At 36.8% G+C, this 12,074-nt stretch overlaps 1 protein-coding gene across 1 annotated transcript in view; it reads right to left on the bottom strand.

Moving 5' to 3' along the window:
* CTTNBP2 (cortactin binding protein 2) overlaps positions 1-12,074 on the bottom strand; it is an 87,438-nt gene that overhangs the window by 20,069 nt on the left and 55,295 nt on the right. Inside the window, 8 exon segments of the mRNA XM_065652414.1 lie at positions 699-798; positions 882-968; positions 2,046-2,125; positions 3,733-3,828; positions 4,677-4,952; positions 7,404-7,521; positions 9,238-9,492; positions 10,540-10,690. Coding sequence (XP_065508486.1) covers positions 699-798; positions 882-968; positions 2,046-2,125; positions 3,733-3,828; positions 4,677-4,952; positions 7,404-7,521; positions 9,238-9,492; positions 10,540-10,690 — 1,163 coding nt within the window.

Genomic DNA, 12,074 nt, shown 5'->3' with positions numbered 1-12,074 from the left:
ACTCTGTGGTCAGTACTTCACTGTGGAGCACCCGAGGAATAGGTCTTTAATTTACATGTAACTATTCACATACATAAAAACTGTTCATTTTAACAGAAATTCAATGTTGTCCTGTAGTAATGGGTCAGAACACACACACTAACATTTGTCTACTTGGGTGACAAAATTTGGCTGAGATTCACAGAGAGGTATCTAGTAAACAAGCATAAAAGTGGTTCAACTTTTTAAGAACTCTTTCACTGCTCCTTTTTTCCCAGAACGGTAATAATTATAGCTTCCCTTCTCATACCCTCTCTTTTTTTAAAAAAAACCAAAACAAAACAAAAAACCCGAACATTAGAACAGTTACAATAACGCAACAATAGACCTTCATTCTGATCCAGTAGATCTGAACCACAGCAATCAACTTTTAAAGGCTCACAAACAAAGGAAAAAATGAATGAGAGAGAAAAAAATATTAAGAACAATTAATTTTACTTAAATAGGACAAACTTTTGACAGAGCTCCCTATTGGACTGTTACACTTAATTCTACCTCAGTTTAGACTCTTTTCATTATTCTCCAAGCATCTGGAAAACTACGGGTTCTGTTCAAACATGCCACCCACTATGCTAAATGTTTTAATGTATTTCTTTACTTTGTACCATTAAAATTTTTCCTACAAATTCCCCAAATCAGTCCTGCTGAAATAACCTTACCGCTGCTGATGAACAGTTCTGCAAGCTGCTCCTTGGAGAAACCAGCGTCCACTTCAACTTTAACGATTTCACATGAGGATCCTGCAGCCACTTGCTTTTGCTGTGTTGAAAATGTATAGATTTGTTGAAATAGTTCAAACTCTAGTTTATGAACTAATTTACTTTATATGTTTGTGTTAATACCTTCAGGCAGGCCGCTATCTGATATGCTATATAGTCTTGCAAACTTCCTTCTGGACCATGGAAAATGACATTACGGTATTGTTCAACCTACAGAGAGACAATAAATTATTCATGATAGTTCATAGACTTGGATTTTTTTTTTCCCTAGATGAGACAATCAGCACCTAACAGACAATAATAAGCTGATAATCCTTAGTATATTAGTTTCAAAATATGCAATATTTGCATATGACATCTTGGAAAATCTATATTCTAATTCGTAAAACTACATGAAAAGGTGTTTTGTCATTATAAAAATCATCACAAGTTGAAAACTTCATGTAGGAAGGATGAACTCAAGAGTCACAAATCTTTTCTTGATTTTGAATTAAAATAGATAAACCAGAATGATGTTAAAACCATCAAAATGTAGTTTAAGTCACTGTTAACTTAAGGACTTAGACTGAAGACTTTCTTTGTAGTTGAACTGGGATCATTTATCAATATGGTAGAATAAAAATGATTTCATCTTTAAAATTACTTAATCTCTAAAAAGTCAGTAAGGGAGTACACTCACATCACTATGCAATGTTGTTGAATACAACGGAAACCTATGGCATATAACTGTTCTTCTAACAACATAAAATACTATCCAAGGACACAGCAGAAATTGTGTGGATTTTAAACTAATTCTGATTTGATTAGCAATGTTAAAACAAATGATCTATGAAAGTTAAGTCATATTAGCCAATTATCCTTATATTTTGAGGTATTAAACAAATTGTAAGAGCTACAGGAGATTATAAATATAAGCTAACAAGAGAATTCAAGTCTCAAGTAACTGCTTACATGAAAGTTATTCTAATTTACTTTCCCCTCAAAAAGTAGAATGAAATAACTTTGGGAAGAAGTAAGATATCACAGAGCTTTTAAAATATTTTCTTAAGCAGTTCAGTTACTCAGATGGCAGCTATTTAAAGAAGAAAGTTAATGCCCTCACGTAACTGAACTTATTGGGGTAGGACTTAGGGGGAACTTTATTTGAGAGTAATAGCTTTCATTCCATTTCAGTTTTTAGAAGTCTTAACCTTCTTCCACAGAGTAGAACATAAATATTTTTTAGTCAACACTATTACAGAAGTATTTTCATGTAGAAATGCAGAGAGAAGCTAGCTTAGTACTTACCAGGCGGAGGTAATTCTGAAGAGTCTGAAGATGGATCATAGATGCATAAGTCACACTGTTTAGGCAGCCTTCTTGAGGTCCTTTAAAAAAGAGATACACAACTTTTCTAAATCTCTTCTGTTTATAAGCATGTATGATGGATATACGTGCTTTTCATGCAGTGTTCTACAGCGATCTCCAAAAATTACAGGCTAAACAAATCAAAATGGTGAAGAAAAGAAATGCATATATCTAGCAACATAGATTCACGGGCATCCATGACGTAAGTAAAATGGATATTACTATATAAGTGAAAAAGGTATAAATAGTAGGGCTTATGTGCCAGCATTTTCTAAATGTTGTAGACCTTTTAAAATCTATTCTAGTTAAACAATTAATTAAGAAGGTGTTAAAGGAGGATCCAGGAAACTATATACCCATCGGTCTTACTTAAGTCCTTGGGAAAGTTACGGAACGAATTGTCCTGGTGGCTGTCACAAGTCAAATGAAGCACATGATTGGGAAAAGCCAGCATGGATTCACCAGGGGCAAGTCGTGCTTGACAAACCTGATCACCTTCTACAGTAAAGTAACCTGCTCGCTTGATGTGGGGCAAGAGGAGGACATTGTCTACCTGGATTTCTCCAAGGCTTTCAGTATGGTTTCCCACAGCCTCCTCCTAGGGAAACTGATGAGCTGCAGTCCAGACAAGTGGTCTCTGGGGTGGGTGGGGGACTGGCTGATAGGCCGTACCCAGAGGGTGGTGGTAAATGGCTCCTTCTTAAACAGGCACGAATGGAGGCCCCCAGGGATCGCTATTTGGCCCAACACTGTTTAACATCTTCGTAAGTGATCTGGATGATGGGATCGAGTGTACTCTGATGAAGTTTGCTGGTGACACCAAACTGACTGGGGAAAGTGGACACTTCAGAAGGGAGAGCCACTCACCAGGAAGATTTGGATAGGCTGGAAGAGTGGGCTAACACGAACCTTATGAACCTTGTCAACAAAGACAAATATAAGGTCTTTCACCTGTGAAAACATAATCCAGGAGTGCAGCACAGGCTGGGATCTACCCAGCTGGGGCCACACCTGGAATACCGGGTTCAGTTTTGGTTCCCATTATGCAAAAAGGGTGTGAACAGGCTGGAGAGGGTCCAGAGAAGGGCCACAAAGATGATCAAAGGACTGAGAAGCTGCCATATGAGGAAAGGCTGAGAGAACTGGGCTTGTTCAGCCTTGAGACAAGAAGGCTTAAGGGAGACCTTATCACCATGCTCCAGTATTTAAAGGGTGGCTACAAAAAAGATGGAGACTCCCTTTTTACAACGAGTCACATGAAAAAGAGGAAGGGCAATGGGTACAAGTTACTACTAGGGAGAATCCAATTGGACACAAGAGGGAAATTTTTTACAGTGAGAAAAGTCAGCTATTGGAAGTGGTGTATTCCCCAACATTGGACACTTTAAGATTCGGCTGGACAGGGTGCTGGGCCATCTTGTCTAGACCGTGCTTTTGCCAAGAAAGGTTGGACCAGATGATCCTTGAGGTCCCTTCCAACCTGGTATTCTATGATTCTGTGATTAATTTGATATGATATTTCAAGGATCAAGCAACACCGAAAACCAGTAGCAAATGATTCTCAAATTATGTATTTCATATGGAGTGTCTTAACATTCAAGATTGAAAATTATAAAATGAAAATTACCAAACAAAAACACTGTGATATGCTCAGCTCTGTTCTTCTTCAAGAAGTCCCACGGTGGCTGGGGAAAAATCTGACCTGTTGACCACGGAATGCTTCCTGTTAAAAAGAAAAAATAAAAGAGAGATATATTCCCTGTATCTATATAAGTGTCCTATGCTCAAGGATATTCAGTTGTTTTCAAAGATTATGTGCATACACTGACAAATTTGCCAAACAAACCAGTCCCATGTACCAAATCATACTACTATTTGCTACGTGACAGAGGATATGAACGTTTTCTGCCAATTAATACAAAAAGTTTAATGGCTAGCCTGTCTTTACATCTTTACACATAAAATAAAGCAAAATGAGATAATTTGTCAAGTCTAATGTGAATAGGGTGTTTTGGGGGTGATGGGCAGGTGGAGGAGGAAAGGGGATTTAAGATGCAGCCCATCTTTGGCACATTATCAGTATCCTATGCAACTGTTACTACTACTACCAGATTTTGGCTAATTTCTCACCATTTCAAAGTTTTTTCTGTTTTACCTTGATAAGTGAAGTTACATAAAACAGGAGTAGTGCTGATGATTTACAGCCTGGATTTACTGTATGTTCTGGATGGACTGCAAAGACATAGTGAGGTCTTTGCTTTGACTTATTTTGTTTCACCTGTAATACACATCCCTTCTCTGGAGTACTAAATCAAGTAAAGGGCTAATTAACGTAGGACCTCATGGTCCCCAAGGTGATCTTTAAGTGCTTAATGAATTGTACCATACACACAGCTAAAATTAAAGAATGCTTTCATGCCAGTACTGTTCAAAGTTTCATAGGTAGTACTGGTGCCTCTTAGTCTCAGCTTTAAAAGAACCAGGAATCTAAACATACTTTTATCTCACAATATTTCACAAATCCAAGAAAATCCTCAATTTTTGCTTTTCTTATTACAGCCATATCGATACCTAGTTTGACAGATAATATACTGCTTGCACTGAGGCCGATGTTGGATTCTGCAGCACTATTAAATGACAGGTCCTCTAGGCTCCTCCATCCATCAGAAGCGATTGCTTGGAAATGGTTTGTCACTGCCTGACTCACTGCTTTTGAAAAATCATCCCATGATGTCTGTTTGCGGATATTTAAAGCACATATTGTGTTTTCCGTATCAAATTCCTCAGTACTGCAATGGGCTGGTTCAATACCACTGACTGAAATCCTTACAGGTACATTAAGAGCATCTGTTGAAAAACAGAAAGCCAAGAATGAAAAAAAAAAGGTAAAACTCAATTAAAAAAATCCTATTATTAAAGACCAATGTCATCTAAAATTGCAAAGGAAATCTGCAAAATAACTCCTGCTACAGAAAAACAAATGCTGAAGGGCAGCACGAATCACCATCACAAAATCAGGGCAGTGATGAAAAATAAATATCAAGGTATCTATCTTTTTTTACATTATAAAAAATCAGTATTATGCTTAAATAACAGGAAGCAAGACAAAACTTATCTAATCTTTTATTTCCTCCTTACAGACTAATTTCTTACAAATTAAGAAAGATGGTAGGTAGTGTCTTAACATTTCAGCTTATTGTGGTTGTGCGTATTTTTATTATCAATACAGAAAGGAATTTTCTGGCACTAGTGCACAAGTGGAACAAGCAGCTGAGCCAAATGTCTTTTAAATAAAAAGCTAAGACAGAAAATTCACTTGGAAGTGTATATTTGATTTGCAATAGAATTGACAAAATATTAAAAAAACAAAGCAGGAAATTTAACATGCACAATCTATAAACAAAATTAATTTAATGAAGGTATTCTAAATCTTGCTCTTTGAAAAATGGAATACAACTCAAGAGAAGCAGCAGCAGTGCAGATGATAATTTAGATGACTAAAACTGAAAATGAAACTATCTTCTAACTTTAATGCCAAAACGATACCTTTCAGAAATCACCCCTCGAATTAAAAATAAATGCGCCACAGGAGAAAAAAAAAGATATCAACTTATTATGAAATCTTGTAACATGATCTTAGTTTTGCTTTTGAATTCAGAAGCCAAATCTTCAGCTGATACAAACTAGTGAAGATTTTCTGATGTCAGAAAAGCTCTGATGTAAACTCACTAGACTACCACAGGGAAAAGATCACCCAACAGCATCCTTCAGATGTGGGATTGTGAGAAATGCATCACAGGCTTGCCCTTCTGATGGCCGGACCTCAGGGAAACGAGCAATGACTGTAAGAAATGCAGAGAGTTCTCTACAAAGAAACAGGCCCCTAGGACAGAGGTGCAGTTTATGCCTAAATTTCAGTGCATGTGACCCCTACAGCACAGCTGGTAATCCTGGTCCCCAGCGTCTCCGACCTGTTGGAGCACATCCTACTGTCCTACGTCCATGTAACTCCTCACCATGGAAACCTCACTGGACTGCGAGGAAGGTAGTGGGTGGCAAACACACGGCTTACCCAAAACGCAGTCTTGGCTTGTTGAGGCATATACCCGGATGGAAGAATGATGTTTCCAAGCTTCCACATATCAGATATTGTGGGAGGAAAAAAAAGCTAATTTTGATCATGTTAACTACAGGCTTAACAAATGAAAGAGAAGAGAAACAGAGTCCAAAGGTTTCCACTTGATAAAAGCAGGTGGATTCATGATAAGCCTGAGCAGAGAAACAGGGTACTAGGACTGATGAAGACAACACAAGCATCAATTTAAGAGGCTACAGATTCAGCTGTGAGAATTGGCTTCTGATAAAGAAGTAGACCACACAGGAGTTTCTAATAGAAAGTGAATTGTGTTCCCCTCTGCATCTACAGTAAAATGGTAAGAACCTAGATATTATAATAGCTGAAGAGGAAAATCAGAAGCAGCACACAGAAAGCTTCCCTATTTTGTTGGCAATCAGCGACGTTGGCTACCTATAGCCCTACATCCCACAACACAAAAAAGTGAAAAAAATACCAAGCATACAAATCTACAAAGATGACACTTCTGACTACACAGAGAAATAGAAAACACAGAACTTGTGAGTGAATGGACTAAGTTCTAACTCAAGAAATACACAGGTCATCCTGCTCTACTGAATTTTGAGAAAAGTTACAGAGAAGGAAGAAGGTGACAAGTTTCAGCAGAAGAACAACCTTCTGACAAAAGTTATTGATGTTGGAAAAAAAGAAGTTGTTTGATCTTGTCTCTAAGACTTTTTTTGAAGAATAAAGTGAACAATCCCCTCAACAATAAACCAGTGACAAATAAAGCTATGCTCTTAAAAGAGATTCCGATAGGACTAGATGATTGTCTTAGCCGGAGGAAATTTGACAGGCACCCACCACCAAGTAATTTTTCTGTGAGAATTGCAAGAAGAGGTACAAGGAGGGTAATAGCTTTGGAAAAAGTAATTACTAACATTAAATTTAGAAATTTTAAGAGAATACGGATGTTTGCACATTTACAACATATACCATCTTTTCAAATGTTTTAAAAATAAAGATATCAGTCATTTAATAATCTCCAACAAAATTTTATCATACGCTTTTGCAAAATTTGGAGAATAGAAACTTGCCAGGTTAAGAAAACTTAATTCTGTGGTGCCAAAAAAGTGACAACTACGCTTTTAATAGTTCTCATTTTTGTCCCGCAAGCTTCTTACTACAAACATTTTTATATAGTGCTGATGGCATTTACTTACTTAAGTTTTCTAGGAGATGTTTGCAATCATCAGTAGCAACATCATGCAATGTTCGATTACACTTATCTTTTCTCTCAGCCTCTAGTCCACCATGGCTACAAAGGATTTCTAGACAGTTCTGCAAAGGTAAGAACTGTATTATTTACTTGTTCATTTGCTGCATTAAAGTGTCATACCAGTATGCAGTTAGACTCCTAACTGAAATTCTTACACATGCATCTCCAAAGATGGGTACAATGAATGGCAAAGACAGCAGAAGGCAGAGGACTGAACTGTGAGGCTGACAGTGGGAAGCAGAGTGAAGAAAGAAGTGAGAGAGAACAAAGAAATAAGGCTTATTTCCTTAGTAAAATAACAAGTTTTGTTGGCTCTGTTGCCTATGAAATACCAGCTAAGATGCCCTAGCATCTGTAATGAATGGCACCTGCCAGTCTCTAAAGAAAAGTGCGCAAGTGCCATTATTCTTTATATGCAGCTATCATGCAGTGTCACGAATGACATGCAGTGCAGATAAAGGATTAGAGAATGAAGTTGAAGTGTTAACAGTACTTGAAGATGGCTATTAAGCTTGCTTTAGCTTCTTAATATCCCAAACATCTCTCAAGTCAATAAATACATTTAACCAAATACAGTTATGTAAAGTCTCTGCATCAAACCTGAGAATCTGACTACCAGCTCTATATTGCCTTTGTCACCCAAGAGAATACCCTCGGCCCCCAGTGCAGAACTTATTAAACAGTTGACTTGGAACGTGCTCAGAAACTCAAACCCATGAGTTATTCGTGAAAGGTGTATGTGAACACTTCCACTGTCAGAGCCATCAGAGTGAACATTTAGCCAAAGCTGCTTTTAGACAGTAAACAAAACCTAGTGTCCAAGTTCCTGAGGATTGTATTATTGCAGAAAGAAGCAACTCATTGCCCACTATTTAGGTATTTGCAGACTATAACAAATACCTTAAGCTCCATCTAAACTGAGATGAGTGGAAAGTGAAATAAGTCTGTACCTGCCTAGCAGACACTAGTGATGGAATATTGACTCTGTTTGTAATGCAAAATGCAGAGTAAGCAGTGGCTGGTCCCTAAAAAAATAATTTAATGAAATGAATCTTAAATCTGTGCCTATTTTGAATTTATTGTAGTAAATTTATTAGGAAAAAAGGAAAACATAATGATAGATATTGCATTAGGCATGTAATCACAAGCTGATTTTCAAAGTCTTGGACAATCAGTGTTAGAAGTGTAAAGCTTCTGATGTCAAAATCTTCAAGCAATATCAAATTTCCAGAACTCTTCCTGTTTATCACCAGTAAGACCCATCAGGTCATTCTCCATGTCATCAGTTATCCCAGCCCCAAAAAACTTATTAACGGCCAGCTAAAAAGGCTGCCCAAAATAACAAATTAAACAACGTATTACTGCACATATCTGATTCTCAAATTTCTTTTCCTCCTCTCCCTCCCATGGGAAAAATTGTTCAAAGTTAAATCATCCCTAACTGTAACTGGAAACCATGTTCATCTAATATCTATAGTAAGTACCTGACACTCAAGCAATTGGCATTTAGAATGCAATTCACCTCACCTTAACTTTGAAAATTTGAATCTCTCGTAATCATTTTTTCTCTTTTTATTGTTTTCCCAAAACAAACAGGCATTTAAATATGACAATTCACCCGATTTGACACCTAGCTTCTGGCGTAAACTATCCACTGCAAGTATCTGTCTGTCTCTGTTAAATGATTGATTTAAGTTTTAGTTCTTTGAAACTAAAAAAGAAGGATTTATCATGCCTAAATGCTATCAGGTTACTGTAACTTCTTCATAGAGACTGACCTTAAAGCCTTTTGATGCTGCTATGTGGGCAGCAGTCCAACCCTCTTTGTCAGCATGGTTGATGAGATCTGCAGAAATAACAGGCTTTACTCTATTGCTATAGTTGTCTTCTCTCTTCTCCAAATCAAAGCAGTCTACATCAGCCTCTGCAGCAGCCAAAGAGTTCCCATTGTTTGGCTCTCCATAGTACATAAGGAGCTTGAGACTGTCAACATTGCCAGAATCCACTGCTGCATGAACTGGTGACCAGCCATCCTAAAAAAAGAAAAGCAAAATCACGCTCCCACCAAACACATAGAAAAATGTTCGCAGAACTTATATCAGCAATGAATCTGAATGGGAGGCTCTGTTTGGAAATTAAAAACATAAGCAAGAGTGAAAAAATAATCCTTTAGCAAAAAAGAGTTGCTTGTATGTGTTTTGAGGTGGAAAAAAGAGAGGGAAGGAAATGTAGCAGCAGAAGAAAATTTTACAGCTTTCTCCAAGGACAGTCCAACAGAGACTTCAAAACTTTTAGAAGAGTCTGAGTGATACAGGACTTACATGCTGTTAATAGATTGTTTCCTTCTAATGTATCAAACTAACATGATTCTAACAATCAATAATTTGTCTCATGTTGCATTAATCAATTAATCATCCAGATGTTTTCATGGCTTTGACATCATAACTTTTTCTCATTTCAAGTCAAATACATTTACTTTCCAAGCCCAAAATAAATAAACCAAAAAAATTCAGTGTAGTAGAGGAGCAGAACGTACTGTGAAGCTAATACTCTTTTTGCCTTGTTTCTGGACAGCCTACATCCCATGTTTATTGTCATGTTTATATCAAAATCCTGGGAAAAACTTCAGAAAAGCACCCGAAAAGGGCAACACCTAGACATTAATCTTGAGACAGTCCTCCTACCCTTCTCCTGCATATACAATTTTTTTTCCATTTTCTCCCATTTGTGATATATGAGACTTTACAATACTGGCTGGAAAATTTGGGTGTGGGGGTCCCTTCAAGGACAAAAATAAAGCACCTTAACATAAAAGGTGGAAGCAAAATCCACATCTCCACTTTTCCACCTTAAAAATAAGTCATAAAATCATAGAATGTCCTGAATTGGAAGGGACCCACAAGCTTAAAAAACCAAAACAGAAGGTATGATGAAAACAAAATACTAATGTCAAATTACGTGGTTTAGACCAACTTTAAAGAAAATTTTAAATAAGCATTTTAATGGAAATATTTCCTAGCTGTTTGCAGTTTTTCAGTACTATACAAGGTACTTTACCTTTACAAGCTATATTAACTTACACTGGTTTTTAATGTTCGATCTGCTCCACCTTCCAACAACAGCTTAATACAATCGTTATTTCCATTTTTACAGGCCAGGTACAAAGGTGTCTGTCCTCTTTCAGCAGCATGGTTAATATTAGCCTGATACATAATTAACAATTCTGCACACCTACAGCAAACAATAAGGTAGTAAAATTATCTTATATTTGACATCCAAAAACTCTTTATAACTTACAACATTTACTTTTTTTAATAAAGTACTAATTTTATAGATACAGATCTACCTGGGACTTTATCCATCACATATTCACAAGTATAAGATATCATTTTATACAAACACATAAAGACAGAAAATCAGGTTACTTTAAACCCATAAATCTTAAACTACTGTAGATGCATTTAAAAACAGTGACTATAAAACATTTAATTTCACAAAGCTAATAAAAGTTTGATGACAGCTACTTAAGAAAAACCTTCAGCTGAGCAAAAAAGTAACATTTTTTTCCTGACTACTGATATTTAAAATAGTTTTACAAAGAAATAAAATAAAAAGGACTAAGACTAGCTTCAGATAGCGGTAAAAAGGACCCTGGCCTAGGGAATTAAACTGGCAGGGCCAGCAGAAGAGCTGTGGCAGTACCCACCACTTAGACCATGGAATGAAGGCAACTCCAGCAGGGTGGCTTGGGGGGTGTTGGTGGAAGAGAACATGGGGTGGAGGGCTGAGGAAAGACTCACTGGGGACCAGCACTGGAACCCAAGATCCTGTACTTCCTCAGAACCCTGCAGCAGTAGGTCCAGTTTTCTTCCCAATCCTTGTGCCAGGGTTGGCTCCCTTTCCCTTCCCAAATGCAGCTTTTCAGCAACTCTCAAGACTTTAGAAAAATCTTAATTCCAGTCTATTCCCTCTGTAGTTCAAACAAGGGCTTTAAACAAAGATAATTCCCCATCTCTCTGGCTCAATATTTGTTAGTCCATAAAAATAGAAGGATGTCAACAATAAAGCTTCAAAGCAACTAATGCAATGCCATAGATTCATAACTATGGGTTGGATCATACTATAGCAAACAGGATGACAAAATATTTAAAACTATATATATATAAGGATATAAGCATATATGAAATTACAAATGAAAAAAATACAAGCGTTAAAAAAAATTATCTCCTTTTACTAAGTTCTTATTTAGTCAGAAAATCAACCAAATTCAAGGTAAAATGACCTCTTTTAGAAAAGAATTAAACAGATAACATTAACATGTATTACTTAGCTACACTTTCTGAAAACGCTCAAACAAATAGAGAAAATACAAATCAAAGTAATGCTCTACCTTATCAAATGTTGAACATGTATCTTAACTGGACAGCCACAAAAGTCATCTTAAGATGGGCTCATAATCAGACGCTTCCATAAAACCACTGTAGATTGAATTTCAAGTCTGCTATGTTAAAAAAGTCCATTTTGTTGTTTTGCATTGCATTCAATGATTCTGGAAATGCTACACTGACTTTCCATCTCAAGGTCAGGTAAGGTCAGCCTGGCCTGGACCACATAA

Source organism: Caloenas nicobarica, chromosome 1 (genome assembly GCF_036013445.1).
Source record: "Caloenas nicobarica isolate bCalNic1 chromosome 1, bCalNic1.hap1, whole genome shotgun sequence".
Taxonomy (NCBI): Eukaryota; Metazoa; Chordata; class Aves; order Columbiformes; family Columbidae; genus Caloenas; species Caloenas nicobarica.
This window is presented reverse-complemented; position numbering and strand designations above follow the sequence as displayed.